At 40.2% G+C, this 24046-nt stretch overlaps 1 protein-coding gene across 4 annotated transcripts in view; it reads right to left on the bottom strand.

Annotated features, from left to right (window-relative positions):
- Nucleotides 1–24046, bottom strand: part of SYNE2 (spectrin repeat containing nuclear envelope protein 2) — a 320339-nt gene that overhangs the window by 127567 nt on the left and 168726 nt on the right. For all 4 annotated transcript variants that reach the window (XM_079126272.1, XM_079126271.1, XM_079126269.1 and 1 more), the window contains exons 48-57: nucleotides 21520–23620; nucleotides 19420–19742; nucleotides 17460–17604; nucleotides 16397–16615; nucleotides 10352–10617; nucleotides 8447–8615; nucleotides 6828–6983; nucleotides 4128–4268; nucleotides 2101–2283; nucleotides 1223–1360 (exon numbers count right to left, since the gene is read on the bottom strand). In XM_079126272.1, the coding sequence (XP_078982398.1) occupies nucleotides 1223–1360; nucleotides 2101–2283; nucleotides 4128–4268; nucleotides 6828–6983; nucleotides 8447–8615; nucleotides 10352–10617; nucleotides 16397–16615; nucleotides 17460–17604; nucleotides 19420–19742; nucleotides 21520–23620 (3841 nt within the window). The remainder of the gene's footprint in view (nucleotides 1–1222; nucleotides 1361–2100; nucleotides 2284–4127; nucleotides 4269–6827; nucleotides 6984–8446; nucleotides 8616–10351; nucleotides 10618–16396; nucleotides 16616–17459; nucleotides 17605–19419; nucleotides 19743–21519; nucleotides 23621–24046) is intronic.

Raw genomic sequence — 24046 nt, forward strand, 5'->3', positions numbered from 1 at the left:
GGGACATGCTCTAGGGATGTAGAAAATCAGTCTAAGGAATGCATATGGTGGCCGTGAGGGACAACGAGGATCGAAAGCAACGCAGGAGAAAAGAGATAAAATGGGTAAGAATGTGGTACCACGGGACAAAAATATGCCACCACACTCAAACATCAGGGAGGCAGCCACCCACTGTGGAACACGCTGTGTTATTCTAAAGACATGAAGAGGACGTGGATCATCTTTTTTTCACAAAAAATATCATAAAGCATTTCCTAAGAGATCCTTTCTGGTGGCTGAATGAGAGAAGGAAAATACTCCTTCACAATCAGCGGTCAGTGCTCAGCATTTGGACCACGCCTGGCGGTCATGGTCCCGTGTAGAATACTCCCATCTCTGTGCCTCTGTAAGCGGGCATGGAGACACGGGACCGTGTGCAGTGCCAGGAATGAATCCCGGCACCGTAGGACTGGAAGGAACCAGGGGCTGGGTTTCTACTACTATGTACCAACTACTACAATATGGCTGCTTAAAACAAATGGATGTGACGTGTTCCACGGGTCAGGAGTCGAGGCACACTGTGGGTGGGTCCTGCGCTCAGGATGCCATCAGAGTTCTGGGCTCTCTTCCAAGTTCACTGAGAATTCACTTGTAGGACTGAGGTTCCTGTATTCTTGCTGGCTGTTGGCTGGAAGTGGCTCTCAGCTTCTGAAGCCACCCTTGAATCCTAATCCCGTGGCTCTTACTTCCTAGGCAGACAGGAGACTCAGCATGGTTTGCCACTGGGGAATCTCATAATCACGTGACATGATTGGTCGCCATAGTCACATAACATGACCTAATCAATGTGGCTATCCTATCCTATTCACAGTCCTGCCTGTACTCAAGCGGAGGGGATTATAAAGGTCATACACACCCAGGATTGAGAATATTGGAGGCCACCTTAGAATTCTATGGACCAACACCACCCAATTTTTACTTCACAGATGGGGAAAACTGAGGCCCATGGTAGATAAATACTAAATTATCCAAAAAGTCATCTAGTAGGACATAAAGAACCAGATCCTGGTCTCCAAAATTCCTTTCCAGGGCCTGCCAACATCGCAAGCTCCCTTCTGCCTCTTAGCGCGATGACAGGTAAGGTGGTTTTTCAGGTAGCAAAAAGAAGAAAAAAAAAAGATGATGTCGATTGGTTAATCCAGTGATGAGTGTATAGATTCTCTCACTCACAGAAAGCGCTTACCCGCAGGGCACTGGCATGGTGACTCAGGGTCCTTGAAGAGTCATAGAGAGCAGGATTGGCCAGCAAACGGCTGGTATTTTCTATCCAAGCCTCAGTGCTCTTGAGAAGATCACTATACTCCTCCATCTTGATTGTGGCCTGAGAAAGAAATGTGGTACCACATTTAGTCAGCGGCTGGTCACTGGAGTTGGGCCAGTGAATGGAGAGTCAGTTGAGATGAGTCAGCGATGTGTTGGGCCTTACAGGTTCTGTGGCTGAAGACACTGAAGACACCACTCCAGGTTCAGACCCTCCCAACTTTTCAGACTGATCCTGACCACTGGTGCAAAGGACTTCGGGAGTTCTATCTTGAGGCTGCGGGCCTCAGCAAGGGTTCCCAGTTGGCCTTGCAGCTACCCTGGTTCCCATTTATGCTTCTTTCTGAAAACTGGCTTATACTTCCTCCTGTTCAGGGCCTTTCCCTATAATGTCCCATTATTCTTGTTACATCCCAGTATATTCCTGTTAGACTAGGATCCTACCTTTGCCAGGCTACACTCACAACTCACCAAACCATGGCCACCATTTAGAATGGGGTAGAATTTAGTCCCTGGACTCTGGAGATTGCTCTAAATTCCTGTCGATGGTCTTCATCTACCTATTGGGTCCCAGCATGTCCTGGATTCCTGCTGCTGGCTAACTTTTGGATCCCTGGTAGTATCTAGGTGCCCAAGCCGACTTCAGCTGCACCAGCCCTTTGAGCCTACTCCGTAGGTCTTATTTCAGTTCCTACAACTGGCAATTCAAGTTCCAGCTGCCTCTGAACTTTTTTTTGTTTTGTTTCAAACCTCTCTCAGGACCACCACATGCTGTATGGCTAGCACGTGTTATACTCTCACCTTATTTAACTGTGAGGTTCTGGTTTCTGCTCTCTGAGATACTTGCTGATACTTCTGGAAAGGAATCATCAAGTTATCCATCCATTCTTGAGCCTGTCCTGGATCCTGTTCAACGATGTCCTGAACTTCAGAATCTAATTCGTTTAGCTTGGAATGCCAGAGATCCAGCTTGTCCCACAGTTTCTGGAGAAGGAAATTTTAAATAAGTGTGAATGAAGATGCCATGATCGATGGTAGCAAACCCTAGTGTTCACAGGTATGTGCATCTGGAAACGCTGTCAAAACAGCACTGCAGTCATACTTACTCATTTATATTTGGCAATCACTTTTTTCCTGCACTATCCTAACTGTAACTGTATTCATTTTGGTACAAATTAGCTGTAGGGGACAAAAAGAAATTGACATTTTCCAGGGACAAATGACAGCAAACAAAGATAACAGAGCCCTAACCTTTCAAGAGTAATGAGGTTAGTGAGGATGTATGGAAAAAAGGCACACTCATACATTGCTGGTGGAGTTGCAAATTGGCACAGTCACTGTGGAAAGCAGTATGGAGATTCCTCAGAAAACCTGGAATGGAGCCACCATTTGAACCAGCTATCCCACTCCTCAGTTTATACCCAAAGGACTTAAAATCATATTATAGTGACACCGTCACATCAATGTTTATAGCAGCTCAATTCACAATAGCTAGATTATAGAACCAATCTAGATGCCCTTTGAAAGATGAATGAATAAAGAAACTGTGGTGTATATATATATACATGATGGAATATTACTCAACCATAAAGAAGAATAAAATTATGTCATTTGCTGGTAAATGGATACAGTTGGAGAATACCATACTAAGTGAAATAAGCCAATCCCAAAAAACCAAAGGCCGAATGTTTTCCCTGATAAGTGGATGATGATACATAATGGGGAGGTGGGGTGGGGGGTGAGAGAAGAATGGAAGAATGTTGGATTGTGTAGAGGGAAATGAGGGTAAGGGAAGGGGTGGTGGGGAAGGAAGATAGTAGACTGAGACAGACACCATTACCCTATGTACATGTATGATTACATAAATGGTGTGAATCTACATCATGCACAACCAGAGAAATGAAAAGTTGTACTTCATTTGTGTACAATGAACCCAAATGCATTCTGCTGTCATGTACGACTAAATAGAACAAACAATTCTAAAAAATAAAGTATATGGGAAGATTATAAAAAAAAGAGATGAGGTAAGCATTATGTTTAAAAAGGGATATTTAAACTGGGTGTGGTGGTGTGCGCCATAGTTCTAGTAACTGGAAGACTGATACAGGGGGACTGCTTGAGCATAGGAGTGTAAGAATAGCCCAGGGAATACAGGAAGACCTCATCTCAGAAATAAATAAAATAAAATAAATAGGCTATTTACTCGTGTACATGTATAATAAATTTAGAAGATAATTTTATTAAGTGACAAAATAAAATTAAAAACAAACAACAAAAACTGTCCTTTGACTTGGAATTAATGGAGTGAAAGGACATTCCAGCTGCATGCTGTAGCAGTAACTGCTTTTGACTCAAGAAACCAATTGGCTGGATTGGCACCTGAACTGTCAGGGCAGAGGAAAATTTCAATGGTAAATAGTAAAATTTACTTAATATTTGTAGAAAAACAATTTTGAGAAATGGGAAAATCTGACTTGTTAAGTTAGGTTCCCCTACTTAAGAGCCAAAACTGTATCTAACAATGACCCACATTCTTTTTTTTTTTTTCCTTCTTCTTTTTTCCCCCACATTCTTACATATTTTTAAACTCCCAATTATATGACCACAGTCAGATTCTCTCAAGAGCTGAGACAGATGCCCACCTTGAAAAAACTGAGAATAACTTCCTACCAACCCCCTAGGTGGCCTCTACTCAAGGATGCACCTCTGGATTTGGTGTGGGGTCTTGGTGCTTCTGATTCATCCAAAGAACTCACCTTGGGATGACTGAATGGGGTTGGGGGGATGAGAAATACCTAATGCCGGAGTGAATTAGAGGAGGATGTTACCTTTTGAATTTCTTGAGCTTTCTCAATGTTTTGGCTCTTCTGCTGCAACATCTTTTCGACCTGGCGAAGCCCACTGTTGATTTCCTCTATTTTCCTGCTCGTTGCGCATGATGGCGAGCTCTTTAAGACTTCATCGCTGATCTGTCACAAGGGAGAAAGTTGAATCTGGCTTAGCGAGGGTTTCTGTTCTCTATTCCCAAGGTCGCACAACAAAAGCAGTACCTACTCTTTAAGGACTAGGGGTAAAAATCACAAAGCCTATTGGCTAATGTGTTAGTGAGACGGTAGATTAGCAGACCTCTAAATGGCAGCTGTGTTCACCTGACCTTTTAAATACAATCTATAAATAAATTAATTACTTTACATAAAGTTTAAAAATTGTGTTGGGCAACCGTACTAAGTGAGTTCTTTGAAACATGCCCCTATGGATCAAATGATATGAAAGAATTCCTGGGGGGATACATTATTATACAATCTCTCCATTTTAGAGAATATTCTCTGCACAGTCCTGTTTCTAATAAAACTAACCTTATTCCCAAGTCAATTTAAAAACAAAATGTAATTTCCACCTTAATATTCATTTGGGTGGAAATAGTCCTCTAAAAAGCAGCTATTTCCTGAGGATGAAGAACTGAATCCTTCTCTGTGTGACTGTTTCTAATGCCCGTTTTTCTAGCAATCAGAAATCTAGCTGCTAACCCATGCAGCTTTTTAAAATCTACATGTTAAGAAAACAACTTGTGCTAAGGAAGATATTAAAACTATGCCGAATGTATCATTTTTCCAAATGCTTGATTAATTTGTGTCATTTTTAAAAACGATGTTGATAGGCTTTCTCCAAGTTGCTACTAAATAACCAAGTCATACTATAAGCTTTTGTTTAATCCTTTCAGTCCTCACTGTAGCTGTATAACCATTGAGAAGAAAACCAGCCCAAGAAGATAAGAATTCAGATGCAGAAGCAGAAACACAGGCTAAATGACGTGCGAAGGTCACACATCAAGGCAGTGGCTGGACTCGTCCTGAGAAGCCCTCAAGTCCCCAGACTCCCTCCCAGGCCCTACTTGCATCGGGCTGTTGAAACATTTCTACCATGTTTTTATTCCATGGACCATGCCATGGTTAAGATCATTATAAAAACAAGCCTCACTTTGATCCTCTATTATTATTTTCTTGCTGGCTGTGTTACAAATTACTACAAAATGAAGTTTTCTGATATTTGGGGCAGTACCTCTCCTGACAGAAATGCATACCACTTAAATACACTAGGAGAGACCATGATTTAGGAAAGTCAGTAGCCATCTGAATCACAGACAGGGATGTGTCTGTTGCCTGGATCCTTGAACTTTCTTTAAGCCCATTGCACAATAAAAATCAGTGGCTTTTGTTACAAATAAATAAGTTCACATTGGAAATTTTCAACCTTAAATGTGAAAGACTTATTTTTATTATTAACTTACTTCACAGAGACTTTCACATAAAGAATTTATGAGAATAACACTTTGTTTCTACTAAAACATTTGATAGTCTTCTAAAATAAAACCAATAGTACACAGTCTTTGAGAAAATATCTAACGTTTTCTTGTATGTTCAATCAAAAAAGACATAAATATAAATTAGAAGATTACATTTTTTTAAGGTTAGATGTTTCTACAAGAAGTAAAGGACAGATTCTAGAAACTAAGTTTGAATTGCTTTTTCTTTTTTGGTGCAGAGATTGTACTCAGGGACCCTTTACACTGGGCTACATCCTCAGTCCTTTTTTTTATTCTGAGACAGGGTCTCACTAAGTTGCTGAGACGGGCCTTGAACTTGTGATTCTCCTGTCTTAGGTTTTAAAATCTGATCTTTGTGCACTTGCAGAGTTTTTTATTTTGGCACAGGGGATAGAGCCCAAGGGCACTTAAACACTGAGTCACATGCCCAGCCCTTTTAATATTTTATTTAGAGAAAGGGTCTCCCTAAGTTGCTTAGGGCCTCACTAAATTGCTGAGGCTGGCTTTGAACTCTTGATCCTCCTGCCTCAGCCTCCCAAGCTGCTGGGATTATAGGCATATGTGCTGGGCTTGAAAAGCTATTTTAGTTCACAGGTTATGGGTACTTTAATCTTGAAGAAATAAAAATAAAAATCCTTCTGTGGATGCTGGGTCAAACAGATTTTTGTTCTGTTGGATTTGGACTGCCTTTCTACTATCCAATCAAATTGTCTTGCTTGTCCCTGGTACTACAAAACATTTGTTACCTTTTTTCAAATCTGGACTCTCAGGTATAAAGATTTGCCCAGGTATGTTCTGTGAGAATTTTGTTAACATTATCATTAGACACTGTTGCTAATTGTTGCTCCTAATGAATTTTTTATTCTTCTAGGTTGTAATTTTGAAATGTTTCAGGGAATATATCTTAAAGCAAAGTATTATTTGTGTCCTAAAATCTTAAGTGTCTGTACAATTGAAAAGGAAAAGATAAAAGATGCAAGAGAAGAAAGACTAAGCATCTGGACAACTAAAAATATACAGATTAATATTATTTAAGGCACTTACTTTAATCTCAGTATTCAATACACAAAACTGCCATTCAACCAAACTCTATAAAACCAGTCAGAGCTAAAATCAGGGCAAATGAAAATGTGACATTAAAGAATATTTTCATCTAGTCATTCAGCCCCATACAGGACAGCACGAGTAAGAACATTATTATTACCTTCTCATCTATGTCTTCTAAAGCTTTTCTGCATTCCTCCACCTGAGACTCCATCTCTGCAGGGACTATGGTGTACATTTCACAATACTTGATTCGCAGTTTTTCCATGATACTCTCGAAAGTTAGCTTGCCTTTCTTAAGAATGCTCTGAAGCTCCTAAAAACATCAAGAGAGTTTCCACATTCACAGGTTTTTGCGGGGGAGCGGGAAAGTTCAGCTCTAAAAAGAGCAAAAGTAGCTTTCCAGCTCCTCCTGGTCCTCCTGATTCAAAGAAGCAAACTTTGCTCAACAAAACTCACTACTGATGTGAGCTGATGGAACCAAGGAGATACTCAGTTCAGTCCGAGGATGCTTTCTGATTTGTAGAAATTAAACTTGATCTCTCTTCAGAGAGTCAAACGATTGTGGCAAAAAGAAGTTACGACACCCCCTGCTTCCAAAGTACCTCTAGGATTTAACTGTATCTCAGTCGCTCTGATCTAAAAAGCTACAAGTAGCAAAAAGTTTCACAAAAGTTTTTCTTTGGTGTTGTTATTAACTTGTTGCTATTTCTACTTCATCCTACATTATCATCACAATGAGTCAAGGCCACTAAAAGCCCAAGCTTGAAGCGAAAGTGTCCCTTTCGTGTAATTGGACAGCCCAGCAGAACTCAGCTTTTTTCAAAAGGGAGGGTTCCAGTTCCTTGCAAAGAATGCAGGTTTGGGGAGATAAAAGAAACCTGAACAAATAGTCCATTGGTTGTGGCCTAGAAATAAAATCTGATCTGCTGTTCTCCTGTAGTAATTATAAAGGAGAAACTCATTTGTTTGGGAAAGTTTCCCAAAGATCAAGTGGAAAAATACTTCTTGACTTTACTGTGGCTTTTTTGTTGTCGTTTCTCGGGAGCTGTTCAAGCATTATTTGTTTTAATGGACTGAGTCGCTCCACTGACAAATGATTACAATTTTAAAGGACTCCATGCTATGTCACCGGTTACCCTTTCTTAATCTAGAGGGGGAGTGTTAAAGAACAAAGCCACCCAGACACAGGTGGGCTGGTGTGAGTGTCAACCTGTTTTATCTAGACCCAGGGAGGACAGGATGTCATTTAGAACTAAACAGAAATGGTACCTATGGAAATGCTCCTCATGGTCAATAGCCAAAGCTCTGGTTCACCACAGCATGCAACTTTTGAATAAACTTTTAAATGTCATTTTTGACTGTTACCACTGAACTGGAATGCGAGATCATTCTGAAGAAATGAGTTACCAAATGACTCTCAGTAGATGCACAGCCCCTACCAGAGGCAAGGCATCACATCCGATACAAAGAGTCTAACATGCTGCCCAAAGCGGGTCTGAGGCCCCTGTTCACCAAACACACTTGAAACATGCTTGAAAAGGGCTGCTTAGTCCAGACTCAGCCTGGTCTCAACTTTTTTCTGTCCTCTAACCACACTTGGCCTTCCTTGGACTGCCCATATCATGCCACAGGGCCTTTGCATGTGCTTCCCCATCCTTGCATCTTTTTCCAATCACTCTTCCAACCCTAACCAATGAGTTGCCTCTGTCCCAAGGACTTTGAACACAAGGTTGTGTGCCAGTATGGGCCACATTCGCTAGTTCATTCCTCACTTACCTTAAACTGTTCTGCCCTTTCTGGGTGGTCCTCTGATGCCATATTTTGGAAAGAAGTTGTAGCCTGTTGAAATACATTCTTCAGAGCAACTATTTCCTTTGTGAAGCCAAGTCTTTCTTGGATTTCACTCTGCAGTGACTCCTTATTTTTTTGAGCTTTTTGAAAAAGCCTGAAACAGAACATCAAAACGTAATTGTTTCTCTGTCCTGCTCTTCTGTGAAATAGTTTAATTTCAAAAATTAACAAAATGTCTGAATGGTTCATGAAAAATGATTTCCCCCCCCAAGAAGAAAACATTTTTCAATTTTTAAAAATTGATTGATTGATTGATACCAGGGATTGAACCCAGGAGCACTTAAACACTGAACTATATCCCCAGCCCTTTTTATATTTTATTTCTAAATTACTGAGGGCCTCACTAAGTTGCCGAGGCTGGCTTTGATCCTGTGGTCCTCCTGCCTCAGCCTCCCAAGCCACTGGGATCGCAAGCATGCGCCACTGCGCCTGGCTCCGTGTTTGAATGATTTCTACACCACATACACAAACACACCAAAGCCTAGCGCTCCATCAAAAACCTCTCCAAAACTTCCATCCTAAATATCCTCTCTCTATACTTTATGTTCTCATAGCCACCTCTATCCTCTCTTTTTCTCAAAGGAAAATGACTTTGAGGTGTGACTGGGGTCATGGGCAGGCTCTTGGGGACAGACAATCCTATTGTCTCTTCTCTTCCATTGACCCCATTTGCTGTGGCTGCTGCAAATATTGGAAGAGGCAATTGGGTGGGGAAACGCTTCCTTAGAGTTCTTTGGTAAGGATCTGTGATTCTGTGGTATAATAAATTGATTTTTTGGCCTCTGCCCTGGTTCCTGAGACAAAACTTATTTCCTCACAGACAGAAGCACAAGCAGAACCTACTGTTCTAATACTTAGTCAGTGACCCTGGCTCTTGACAGAGCTCGAGACCTTTGTAACTTCCTGAGCGACAAGAGCATCTTTTATGCTAATGAGGCAACTCTGGGTGGGTTCTCGAGCGGCCTCAGGATGGGAACTGCGTGCAAGGGGAGATGACCCTATGATGAGAGGGTCCCGACTTCCTGTGCCACCCTCACCATCTCCACGTCATCATTCCCAACTTCCAGAGGGGGCAGGGACCCAAGGCTGAGGCCAAAGGCCAATGATGCAATCAGTCATGATTACATAATGAAGGCTCCACAGACACCCCAAGGATCGGACGTGGGGAGCTTTCAGACTGCTGGACAGGAGGGGTGCCTGGAAGGGAGGGTGTCTAGACACGTGGCGGACGCATTTCCATTTGGCTGGTTGTTCCCCTATATCCCCTTTTTGGTCTTTTACTAATGAGCCAGCAAACCCAAGTGTTTCCCCAAGTTCCGTGAGCTGTTTTGGCAAGTTAAATTGAACCTGGGGCAGGTGTCAGAGGAAGCCTCGATAGCCAGCCAGTCAAAAGCCCAGTGACACCGGGCATGGTGGCGCACACCGGCAATCCCAGCAGCTCGGGAGGCTGAGGCAGGAGGCTTCACAAGTTCAAAGCCAGCCTCAGCAACTAAGCGAGGCCCTAAGCGACTTAGCAAGATCCTATCGCAAAATAAAAAATAGAAAGGACGGAGGATGTGGCTCAGTGGGTTCAGTGCCCCTGGGTTCCATCTCTGGTACCAAAAAAAGGTTGTTCTACACAGTAATTTCAAGATGGCGAATGAGTGTTTGTTTTAATGATAGTTATCTTTTCCATCCCTTTTTGGACCTATCAGTGTTGATTCAACACCATTCCGCAGTATCACTTGTCATTATTCTACAATATTTTCATATTTTCTCAACCTGATAGTTTTAAAATTTGGAGCCAGCGTTGCCAAGTACATTCCTTTCATCGTTCTTCCTAAATCTTACCTGTCGCATCGTTCTCGCATAGACAGAATCTCCTGAAGGGATGGAACAGCTTCTACAGCCCCTCGGGCTTCAGGAACATTCCGGATACTCCTTATGCGCTGAAGGAGTAGGGTCAGCAAGAGCTGCTGCAGCTCCACACTCTCCTCGTACTGGCGTAACGCGTCCAGCAGCTCAGAGAGCTCCTCTGTGGTGGTGGCCTCCTTGGCTTTGGAAGTTTCCGGGAGTTCCTCTTGAAGATTGTCTAAAATGATTGTCTCTCGTTCGATCTAATTCAATAAACAACAACAAAAGAGAGCTAACATAAGTCGAAGACCCTGGTACCAGATGAGGGCGTGAAGTATTCTTGTGCAGCCATAACTTTTTAGTGCTCTCTCTTCAAAGGGTTCCGAATGCCATACCCCAGTTCAAACGAAATATTTGTTCTCCTAGGTTGGGAATATTAGTCCTCTCTTCAGAATCCGATAGCCCCCAGCTATGGCTTACACAGATGTATTATTAAAATGAAGTGTTGTGGTGTTGCACGCCTGTGTCCCCAGCAACTCAGGAAGCTGAGGTAGGAGGATCACAAGTAAGAGGCCAGCCTCAGCAACTTAGCGAGAATCTGTCTCAAAATAAATTGAAAAAGGGAGGCTGGGGCTGTAGCTCAGTGGTAGAGCACTTGCCTCGCACATGTGAGGCACTGGGTTTGATCTCAGCACCACATAAAAATAAATAAACAAACAAACAAACTAAAATAGGGCTGGGAATACATCTTAGTGGTAAAATGCTCCAGGCTCAATACCCAGTAACCACCCCCCCCCAACACACACACACAAATAAAAAATAAATAAATAAATGAAGTGTTGCTGCTGCAGGAAAAAGATATGTTGATGAATATTTAAAATAATTGATTTCCCCTTTAGTTTTCTGTTGGATAAAGCCATATTTCTCCTGAGACAAAGGGGTAGTTAGAATAAACTACACCAGCGACTTCCAGTATTAGCAACTGGACAACTGTTAGACATGGAAATTTTCCTGTAGGTCCCTTTTTCTTTTAGTTCTAATCTCCATGTGTCCCAAAAGTAAGTTCAGTGGACTCATTACCCTCATGGTATACCACAGAGGAAGCAGCCTGAACCACCAAACCAACCAGGTTTTATCAACCACCCAGAAATCATTACTACTACTACTACTACTACTACTACTACTACTACTACTACTACTACTTCTTCTTTTTCTTCTTCTTCTTCTTCTTATTATTATTATTATACTAGGGACTGAATTCAGGGACACTTAACCACTGACCTACATCCCCAGCCCTTTTTAAATACATTTTATTAGAGACAGGGTCTTACTGAATTGCTTAGGGCCTTGCTGAGTTGCTGAGGCTGGCTTTGAACTCACAATCCTCCTGCCTCAGCCTCCCAAGCTGCTGGGATTACAGGCATGCACGGCACATAACTTACGTTAATATGCACCTGGAAATTAGGAGCTCCACCAATCTTCAACAAAGACTTAGGAGAAAGTCTCAAAGTCCCCTGAATCGGATGGATCGTCCATCTCTGCTCAACTCCCCTGGTCTTCCGCTCCTCTGCCCCACCCATTTATCTCATCCTGTCCTCAGGTAATGTTAATTCCATGCTCACACAGACCCAGGCATCTCGATGTTGGGCACCTTAACATTACGGAACATCATGCCCGTCAACTCCACTTACGACATCGCATCAACTGAAATGGTGAGCAAGGTCCTGGACTCCAGTCAGCTGTGTCTCTGAGTGAGCAATAAAGCCTATGAAAACAGAAAGCCCCAGCCTCACTTAAGACTCCAGGGCCCAAGAGTCTGGGCTTCTCCTCTGTCAAGTTGCTCAATCCTTTACCTCCACCACTAAGAAAGACACACAGTGCCCTGTGGGCCTTTCTGGATTTTGGAGGTAACGTCTATTATAGTGGGACCATTACTCAGCTCTGTTGATCAGATCCATTACCAACAAAGCCACTAAGGTCGAGGGGCGCCTGGAGAAAATGAGGCCCTGCAGCAGGGGTGACTGTGGTATACGCGGTCTGCCTCTCGGGTCCATGGTCAGGTTGGGTCCAGTTGCCATAGTACCCGGAGTAGGTGTAGGCTGGACCCTCTCCGAGAGACCGAGTCATGAAATCTGTGCTTCCCATCATCTCCAAAGCTAAAGACAGCTGGACAGCAAGTCTTGGTTCTCATTCTGACCACTGCACTTGCGTTAGGGAGTGAGAGGAGGTCCCACTCGATCACACTGTTTGAGAGCCACCACGCAAATAAAGGAACTGCTGCACGGACAGGGGTAAGAGTATGTCGAGGGTTTCCAGTACGCACAGGCGTTAAAAGAACCATGTCTGCAGAACAAGACCCCCTGGAGCATCCCTGGGTGCTTCTGTTCTGGGACTAACCACAAGTGGGCCAACGCAGCGATGAAGACCCAACCAGAGCAGAACAGCTAAGGGCTCAGCCTTGTTCTGCTTCAGTTCTCCTAGTCTCCCTCTCCTGTCCTCCAGTGTCACCTTCCAAAATAAACCACCTGCGGGCAGTCCCCAAGCCCAGGTTCTGCTGCATCTTGTATAGCTGGTGTTTGAGGAAGAGAACTCAAGGGGGACAACAATTTTTTTAATGGGTGCTGGGAACTGAGCCTAGGCCTTGTGTATGTGAGGCAAATGCCACTGAGCCTCACCCCCAGCCGTTTAGTAGTTTTTATTAAAATGATAATTTTGCTCAAAAGCCAGGCAATTCTTTATCTTACGAACAGACAAACTATACTCCATCTACCAAACAGAATACTACTCAGGAATAAAAAAGAAATGAACTGCTGATACAAGCAATAGCAAGAATGAATCCAAATGCATGAGGCTTAGTGAAAAGAAGTCAAAGGCTGCATACTGTACAAGATGTTCTGCAAATGAAAAGGCTACGGGACAAGAAATAGATTAATGATTGCCAGGGACTTGAGGTGAGAGAAGGCGAGGACCATAAAGAGAAACAAGGGAATTTTCAGGGTGATCAAAATGTCCTACATCCTGATTTTGAGGTGGTTAAGTGACTCTACATACTTATTAAAACTCAATAAACTTTGTTAAATTTTATTGATTTGGGGGTGAAGACAGCTCTCAAGTCAGTAAAACAGTTGCCATAACAATTATGCATTAATTTTTCCACCTACAAGAGGCTTTGATGATCTTCCTTCAATATAGAATCCTAATAAAATTGGTTATAAAACTTCTAGCTGGGTGTGGTAGTGCATGCCTTAAACCCAGAAACTCAGGAGGCTGAGGCGGGAGGATTGAAAGTTTGAGGCCAGCCTCAGCAACTTAGTGAGATGCTGTCTCAGAACAAAAAACTAAAAAGGGCTAGGATGTATCTCAGTGGTAAAGCAGCCCTGGGTTCAATCCCCAGTACCAAAACAAAACACACACACACACAAACCCAACAACACAACAACAACAAAAACCTTTTAGGTTCACAGTAAATTATGAAGAAGTCTAAAGGGAGGAATAACCTTAGTTGCACCAAGGAAAATTAGAAACCAACCAAAAAATTACTTTGATATAGGAGAAGAACCCAGCCTTAGAGCTCCTATTGTCTTAGAAGACAAGACTTCATTCTAGGATGTTATCGTTGTCAAAGTATAAAATATATGATTATTCTGGATAACCAGAAGTTAATAATTATATCAAGCTCATTCTGTTTAAGAAAATAGGGAGATAAGATTTAAGAGGGGAGAAAAAGTAAAAAATTAAATTTATTATTTATTTATTTACTTATTTATTTTTATTTTGGGGCTTGAGCCCCAACATCAGAAAAAAAATCAATCTAATGTATGCAAATATCACTTAATTGGGTGATTTAGTGATGAAGCACAGATTTTGAGTTTGAATCCTCTTCTACCACTTGAGAACTAGTTATTCGATCTCACTGTCTCCCTTTCCTCATCTATAAAGCACAGAAGATAATAAAACATTATAGAAGCCAGGCAGGGAGGGTTTGTGCCTGGAGAACCCGATACCTGGGAGACCGAGGCAGGAGGATCACTTGAACAGAGAGAGTTGGAGGCCAGCCTGGGCAACACAGTGAGAAGCCATCCCCTCTCCCCAAAATTTAAACATACCTTTAAAAAAACCTCCTCAGGAGTCTCTTGGGGATGAGACAGTGCACGTGATGATGGGAAACCCAGTGTGTGGAATCATGGCTGGCACACAGTGAGTGCCCTACTTAGTCGGTGTCATTGTTACCACCTGAGCTTATTCGCTTGCGCTCCTCTTTGAGAAACATATTTTGTTAGCAGATTTTGTCAAATGTTTGTGAGAATGATTAAAAGTTCTGCAAGCATGGGGTCTGAATTCATAAGATAGCATTGCAAATGGGTATAAAGCAATAGTGTGGTCAAATAAAAAAGAGCAAAGGGTTTGAATTAGTCAGGACGTGGATTTGAATTTGACCTTCAACAAATACTTACTAAGTGCCCACTAAAGGCAAGGCCGTAGCCAGGTTGTAAGGGTTAGAGTACGGGGCAAGACAGCGCCAGCCTCACCCCACAATCTCCAGCTGGAGCCTTTTTGCTACTGCCTAATGTTTCCGTTTCCCCAGCTACAAAAGTGGTGATATTTACCTCCAGAGGCCAAGGTAAAGATGCAGTGAGATCGCGTGTGAACTGCTTTCTCAGCACAAGGCAGGAACTCAACAAAGCACCGTTGTGGACAGGCAAGAACCAGCGCTGGCAGCCCCCCAAAGGATGACTTACAAAGTTTCTTTGCGTTTGAACACTGAAGAGATTACTCACTAACCAAACCCCACCAGAACCACTGAAATGATACTCATTTTCAAGAACATGGAGTTCTAAGAAGGTAACTATGATAGTGTTAAACATTCTGATTCCCAAAGCATGTGCTCTTCCTGCAATTAAGTGTCAACACCTATTTCTTTCTTAAATTCAGCACAAAGTTTGAAATGTTATAAGAGAAGGGTTTTTTAAAATATAATGTTCTGACTTGTACCTCATTAATACCTGGCCCTTGGGAAAATTAGAAAAATATGCTACAATCATTTCATACAATTTTTAATTTTCTTTCTTAATATATGTGATGCCTAAGTCCTAAACCATGATTAAATTAACATCTGTGATTGGCATACATTTGGTGGGTCTTCTGTGAGGCAGTTTTCAGAAAGAACACCATACCTCATACTTTTAGGTCCACATTTAACAATTGTGGCTAATGTCCATAGTTAACAATTGTAGTTATCTTCAAAATTAGTTGGTTTTATACACGTTGCCTAATTCTAACCTTTGATAGAATGAATGTGGAGCCAGTTATTTTTAAGAGAGATTAATTTATCTTTACAATAAAGATTTTAGAGCTTGAGCTTATCAATTTATAAGAATTATCTTATACCACAAAGAAACTAAGCCACTACTATAAAAGAGCCTAAGTAGTTTCTTTGACACTATGCTGATAGAGCCTGTTTTAGTCAGATTTTTTGCTGCTGTGACTAAAAGATCTGACCAAACAACTGTAGAGGAGGAAAAGTTTCTTTGAGGGCTCATGGTTTCAGAGGTCTTAGTCCACAGAAGGCCGGCTCTATTGGTCTGGGCTCAAGGTGAAGCTGAACATCACGGCAGGAGAGTGTGACAGAGGGAAGCAGCTCACATTATGGTGATCGGGAAGCAGAAAGAGAGACTCCACTCTCCAGATACAAAATATATACCCCATAGCCACGCCCCCAATGAACCACTTCCTCCAGTCATGCCCCGCACACCTCCAGTTACCACTCAGTCTACCCCATCAGGGAATGGTTCACTGATTAGGTTAAGACTCTCCCAACTCCACCATTTCTCCTCTGCACCTCCATGCACTGTCTCCCACGTGAGCTTTTGGGAGACTCCTCCTATCCAAACCATAACAGAGCCTGACCTCTAGAAACACTGATGTGTGATGTATACAGATGGTACTGTTGGGAGCTTGTTTTACACACAAAGTGAAGGTAAGAAAGGCAATAATGTTTGCTTAGAGACCGTGGAATTTGAATGTTGAAAATGAAGCACTCACTTCCTCACTGATGAATTTCCACTCCTGCTTCAGTTCTTCACTCCACATCTCCCACTCTCTGGCAGCCTGCAGCAAACAGAGCCATTTCTCCCACAGGGCTGACAGGGCTCTGAGCACATACTCGCCATCCTTTTCTGTGCACCTGTGGCTCAAGTATCTAAGGACCTGTCGCAGTTTCATCAACTCTTTTCTGGTTGACATGAGATTTGACACCAAGGCCTTAAAAAAAAAAAAAAAAAAAAAAAAAAAATGAAAAGATCAGCAGGAACATATGCCTATTGTTTTTTTCTGAAACCCATAAATTATCTTAAATCTTCAACAATTAGTGATTTTAATTATGATCATTTTTTTATCCTTTGGAAGTCAATTCCAGCCAGATGAGAATTATCCATGAACTATATTCTGCATGTATTTGGAAGTATAAGGACAAATATTGACCCATAACCTAAGATAAACCTAATGCACTTTCAAAGGTAAATATTTGAGAATTACACCTTGTTATTTTAAGTCTTATATTTTACTAGATAATTTATCTGTACAATATTTACTATAGTAACCACCAAAAAATATTTACAGGATCACTCTGCTTTTTTTTTTTTTGCTTTTGGAAGATATTAAACACTGACAATTTAGAATGTCCTCATCCAAATCCTAGAAGCATAATACCATACATTCGAACAAATGCAAATAAGCAGAAACTAAAATTGCTTAGTAACAGGGTCTAAGAAATGACAAAAAATCAGAGCTCAAGACAGATGCATGACTGCTCAGTAGGCAACAGGCTGTATCACTGATCCAGGAGCATCTCCCAAGGTAATGGGAAAGTGACGGTTTACAGAGGCCATCAAAGAGGACAGGATGCTATTGGGGGAGGACTAGACTGTGAATCCAATTAATTAAATCTCTTGAAAACCAGTTTCATTTTTCTCCCCCTGGCTTCTGGTTGGAGGACTCTTCTCAACTCAGCCTAAGGATTACCATAGGTTGTAAGAGCCACATTCCCTGCTGTGCTTGATCCTCTGAGTCTCGCTCACAGACTCAGGAGACTCGTGAACACAGTTACCTTGCTCTGTTCCAAGCGCTCTAAAGCTTCCTTGTAAGACCCTGGTAATGGGGTCATGGACTGCCTGAGAACTGTCTCCATTTTTCTGAGGTGATTACAAATTTCTTCTTTAAAACTTCTGTAGCGTTTGTAATTCTCAAGACACCTGATGAGGCACAGATAGAAAACAGTGATATTATATTTTATTGAATACAATAAATTCTGAACTTCCCAGGATGAATTCTCTACATTCAGTTTTACAAAAAGGATTTTTTTTCTATCCAATGCATTTTGACAGGTTTTCATTGACTACTCACCTCCAAAGGGACCCGGGGGTGGCTTTAAATGCAAACTTTAACAGGCAGATAAGGCTGCCCTTGAAGCAGCTAAACTGGAGAGTTTTTTTTATTTGTTTGTTTGTTTTTTGACTCATTAATTTCACTTCTGCAATTTACCTTAAGGAATTTATGCTAAATGTAAGAAATTTGTGCTAAACATGATAAATACTGCACAGTAACACCTTTTAACTCACTAAAGTATTAATTAAAACAGCAAGCATTATGTTTAAGAAAAGGTATGTTCAAGTAAATTATAAGAAACTTTTATATAAAATTTTATATAGCAATTGCAATTACTTTTATAAAGTGTTATAATAAGGAAATAACCTAGTGTTACAGGGTAAAAAAATCAAAGTAGGAAATTTTATAGTTTTTAGTCAACATAATATTGTCATATATTAAAAATACTACAAAATGTTTTCTACAAAATAGATCCTAAATTCTGCAAGGAAAACAATAAAGAGTCTCTATCAAATTTACTTAAAAAAAAAAAAAAAAAGAACTCCTAAAACACACTAATAAACTGGAGCAATTGAGGACCCAAAATCTATCTGTAAAATGAAAATATATAGAAATAAGGAAAGCTATAGGGTCACGTTTTTGCTTTGAGAGTATTTGTGAGATTTTAGTTTTCTTTGCCTCCTAGGTGTTTAATAGGAAATCTCTTTTGTAAAGATATATCAATGCACAAAACTAAAATGAACCAGTCCCAAAAATATAGAATACATTCCTACAAATCAGTAAGAAAAAGACAACACAACAAAATATGAGTGAAGACTTGAACAGACATTCTACAGAAGAGGAAATATAAACAATTAATAAACATTCAAAAAACGAAATCGAACTCATTATCAGTAATAGAAATTCAAATTTAAACCATTACCAGATAACACTTCTTACTCATCATTGAGCAAAAACGTTCTCAACATATCAAGTGTTGGCAAGGATATTGGGACACCTGCAATACTTAAATGCTGCTGGTTTAAGAGGAAATTGCCAAAACTATTTGGCATTAAAAATTTAAAATGCGACCTAGGCAGTCCTAATCCTAGAGATATACCCACAGAAAACTCTTGCATTTAAAAATGTTTCTACGAGCAGTGTTTGTGAATACAAAGCACCAGAAACAATCAGATATCCATCAACAGCTAGGTGCATGAATTTTTCTACAGAAAAGAACGTGAATAAATCTCAGGGTCATATAATGAGTTTGAAAAAAATGATGTGATAGAAAACCACACATGGTAGGTATTGGTTTGAAGATCATGAAAACAACACATAAGCACAGCAAAAATACAACACAAAGCAAGAAAGTGACAAAAATAATTTTTAAGATGAGTTATTTATGAGAGGAGAGGAAAGAAGCACACAAGAAAATTCAATTAATGTTTATCCTTGAAACTTTGAGTGTTAAAATTTTGTTTTATCATGGTTCTTTATTCACATCATATACACACTTGCAAAAATATTCTCTTATGTACCCAATATTAATAAGAAAAAATTTATATACGATAACATGCTATGGTTTTCTTTAGTGACTTTTTTTTTTATGCTTTTCCATATTATCCAAATTAGTGCTCTTGCATACCTGTTTATTAAAGAGAAAACCTTATTTTATTTCCTTCTTCAAGAAGAAGACCTACCTCTCTACCATAGCTTCCTTCACGGTGGCTGCCTCCTTCATGGCTGAGTTCTTAGAAACTAGTTCCTGTAAAGCACACTGGAGTTGCAGCTTGGCCTCAGGCCCCGATAGAGTTCCCAGTTTCTCGCTGAGATCCTGGATGTCTGCAATTGTGGATTCCAATTCCTCTTGTTTCCAACGAAACCTCTCTAGTGATTCTTGTGGATTATGAAGGTCTACTCTGGGCATTGCAATGATGGCTTCAAGGGAAGCGGTGACCTCCATTGCCCTGGCGACTGCTTTGTCATAGAGTGTTATATTTTCATAAGCATCACTCAGGGCACTCTGGAGAATAGAAGATTTAAACGCTGTAACAACACTGTCAAATATTTTGTCATTTTTGAACGTTTGTGTGCATTCCTAATCTCTGAGTCTTATAAGAGCTGACTTCTTATGATTTAACAATATTACACTAGTATTAAAAATGAATAACTTTTTGTTTGTATGAAGAAGAGTGTTTTCTAGATTTTCTAAGAAATCTAACCCAAATTCAGAAAAATGTCTCATGAATCATGTACACTGCTATATGTTCCTGCTCTGGAATTCTTGCACCAGACTATGAATTATATAAAACAGTGGAATATGTTTAATATGTATAACTTTAATCAGCTTCTGTGAACAAATGAAAACAAAACAAAAAATTCCAGATCTCTTGTATCTTTAAATCAATGGCTATACCACTACCTTCTGTTTGGGCATATCACTGAATGTCTCTAGACCTCAGACTTATAATTAAAATAAGAAATAGCAGGGTATGGGCCGGGGGCGGTGGTGCACGCCTGTAATCCCAGCAACTCAAGAAGCTAAGGAGGATCGAGGGTTCAAAGCCAGCCTCAGCAACTTAGTCAGATCCTGTCTCTAAATAAAATATAGAAAGGGCTGGGAATGTGGTTCAGTAGTTAAGCACCCCTAGGTGGTTCAATTTCCAGTACAAAAAAAAAAAAAAAAAGCAAGGTACAGTAGTGCCCACCTGTAAACCCAACTACTCAAGAGGCTGAGGCAGGACAATTTTAAGTTGGAGGTCAGCCTCAGCAATTTAGAGAGGTCATGTCTCAAAATAAGAAAATAAAAAAGGTTTAGGAATGTAGCTCAGTGGTAGAACAACCCAGGGTTTGGTCTCCAGGATCACACATTCATAAAAAAGTTAAAACTACGTGACTTAATTTTCAGTACCAGAGACTGAACCCAGGCAAGGTCTTGTGTATGCTAGTTCTACCACTGAGCTATATATCCCTAGCTCCAAAATAAATCATTTCCCATCCAGTTCTAATTATATTATTTTGGGGGTTTACATCAGTTGTTTCCTGAAACTATTAAAACTAAGAGAGGTTCTCAGATTTCTCAACATGTGCTATGAATCTATTTAAACAACACATTCAGGTTCCTCATTTGTCTTTCTATTTCTGTAGCACTTACATCTATCAAAATATTTCAAATACATTACTTAATAATAACTCTTTGAATTAAAGAAGTTATTTCCCCTATTTTATAAGTCGAATGTGACAGGCTTGACAACATCATGTGAGGCATCTGTGGAGTACAGTGTGAAAGATTCTAAGATACCTGCCCTCCCATCAGAAGGAAAGCGGGAGTGTACTGGGGTTACTCTCCAACAGAGTTCAGCAAACATCACAACTACTACACTCTGTGGTTGGATTGTGAAAACAACCATTATTAGCATATGAACAAATGGGTGTGGCTGTGTGCCAATAAAACTTTATTTATAAGTCAAGGCCTATAGGCACACACACACACATACACACACACATGAAAAATTTAGTTCTGACTTTCATAAGGGCTATGAGGGAAACAGACATAGAGATGTCAGATTAGTGTTTTTCAAACTCTAAGGTACTGAATTTAGAAGTAGATTGAGTCAGGATTATAAAGTTACACTTTTGCAAAGAGCTATCTTCTTGTGAAGAATTCTGTAGACCCTGTAACTTTTTTAGAAGTACAGATATTGACTAGAGTAAAACACACAAATGAAAAATAAAAATGAAAGCCATGAAATGAAAATAGATGTATTAAATATCTAATTAAAAAAAAAACAAAAACTTACCATGCGTAAATCAATGCTCCTGCTAAGCTGTATCTGAAGAGTTTCAATGTCATGCAGCTTCATCTCCACATCACTAATTTCAGGAGAGTTTTCTTCTTTTTGCTTCTCAGTAACAGTCACAGCTTTAACACTACACATTTCCGCCTGAACTAGTTCTAGAAGTGCTTCACAATTATCCTTCTCATTTTGAATATGTTTAATTTCCAAATTTATAAGTAAAGGCTGCTGTAATTGAGATTTAATCTGATTTAAAACATGTAAGGAATTTTCCAGTTGGTCCTGAAAAGTCTTTTCATCGATTTCTTTTGGCTGGAATTCTAGTACCATGTGTTTGAGAACCTTGTATAACTTATCATTTTCTTCTGCATTTACAGTTAGTTGTACTATTTCTTTCTCTTTGAATGAGTCATCAAAGGCCTTGTTTTCACTTAATTTCTTTAGTATCTCATTATATAAGCACTTGGCTTTCTCAATCTTCTGATTCAGAATTAGTACATTGAGCAGACTGCTCTCTGGTGAAGCATTAGGAGCTTTCTGTACTAATTCAGCCCTTTTCTTAATTTGCAAATCTATATCCCTCTTTTTATTTAGTAATGTTTGATATGTGCCATGTTCTGCCACAAACATATCCAACTGTTTGATTTTTTCTTCAAGTTCCTTTTCTTTTTCAACTACTTGGGTTTTCAACTGGTCAAGTTGTGAACAGTCCCAGTTAAGCCCTGTGTAGTGAAACAGTTCTTTAAGTTCCAACAGTTTTAAGATCCTACATCGAACACCAGCAAGTCTGTCTTTAAGATTATAGAACTCCTCTTTCACACCTTGGTTTATGTCTTGGTTAAGCAGTAGTTCCTTATGCTGTATATAGTCAACCTCCTTCTGAAGAGCAGATGTTTCTTCGTGGAGTTCTCTGTAAGAATTTAGCTTGTGTTCGACTTCACTGCACTTACTCTGAATGAATCTTTGTGTTCTGTTGGCTCTGATCTTGAGATGTTTCAAACGGTCATTTAGAAATAATCTTTCGAACACATTGAGATCCTTACAGATGTTTGCTAGTTCCTGAAGAGATGTTGAGACCACACTCTCAATTTCTCGTAGCTCTACCTGAGATGCCTTCAAAGTGATGTGGACATGTTCTAACTCAGCTTCTGTGGAGGCCACTTCCATCTTGGGAATGATCAGTGCTTCCTTTCTTTGAAGGGTGAGTTGAGCCTTCCCAATCACTGCAAAGAATTGGCTTCTTTCTTCCAATTTAAATTCCAACTGCTGTGATCTCTGAGTTGATGTTAAAACTAGCATTTGATATTGACTCTGTAAGTCCTCCAGGAGGCTATTTAAATCATCCCTCTCGTCCGCTGTAAGGCTTGGAATGATATCTTTGACCTCCTCCCCCAAGGACTCCATGGTCTGCTGCTTATCCAGAATACCATCATGAGCCATCTTGCATTTTCTGATTTGTGAAAGAATGTCGTCTGGAAAAAGGCAAATGTGGGGAGTGAGTGTACCCAACAGATTCTTGACCCAATGGATAGTCTCCTTTATCTTGTTCTTTATATCACATTTCTTCATCTGATTTTCCACCTCCAGGTTTAATGGCTCCAATGTTTCCAACTGCTTCTTCAAATTATTTATTGCATCTTCTAAAATCTTCTTTTCTTTTTCTCCCCAGATCCTTTTCATCTGAAGTTCGGCTTGCGTCTTTAAAACCGAAAATCGATGCTTGATGGCCTGGAGTTCGGTGGCTGAAGCAATGATGCTGTGGCTCCCCTCTTCTTCTTCTAAAGAGTTCAGCCTTAACAGCAGACACTGCTGCTGCTGATGCAGCAAAGTCTCCACGTCGTGGAACTTATTCACAAGGGAGGTAAATTCACCGTATTCCACTACCTGCTGTGAATGCTTCTTCTGAACCAGCTGTTCCATTTGCTCCCAACCATGCTCAAGTTGCTGAATCTGGTTTTCCAGTAGTTTCTTATCCATGTCAGACAGATGAGGGGATAAGCTATCCCATTCAGCTTTCAACTTGCTTAAAGAACCTTTCTCTTTTTCCATTGATCTCAGGAATTTCTTAATTTTGTCTAGATAGGTTCCACTATCCATTGGTCCTCTAGGAAAAAAAAAAAAAAAAAAGAATAAAAATAGAGCTTGTTCACATTTAATATTTATTACAAATCAACATATAGTTAAATAATTATTAAAAGGAAATAATTCTGCTTTGAAGTCACAGAAAAGAAGATTAGGATATCTGTATAAAATATTCTATCCTTAAAATATAAATAAAAATCTTGTTTGCTGTGGCTTTCAATTAAGGGGTGATAATGCAGGAAATGTGCCTTTGAAATGGTATCATTAAAACGGAGAACCAAAGGAAAGGACTGAAGAGTGAAAAGAACAATGTATATAAAAACACTGTATACTGTAAAGGGCTTGGACAAAGGTTAGTCTAGGACTGAGAGAAATTACCATAATATCAAAAACCTTTGTCAACAACTTTCTAACAATAATTATGTAGATATCTACTAAGAAGTCCTAA

Source organism: Sciurus vulgaris (genome assembly GCF_902686455.1).
Source record: "Sciurus vulgaris genome assembly, chromosome: 2".
Classification (NCBI taxonomy): Eukaryota; Metazoa; Chordata; class Mammalia; order Rodentia; family Sciuridae; genus Sciurus; species Sciurus vulgaris.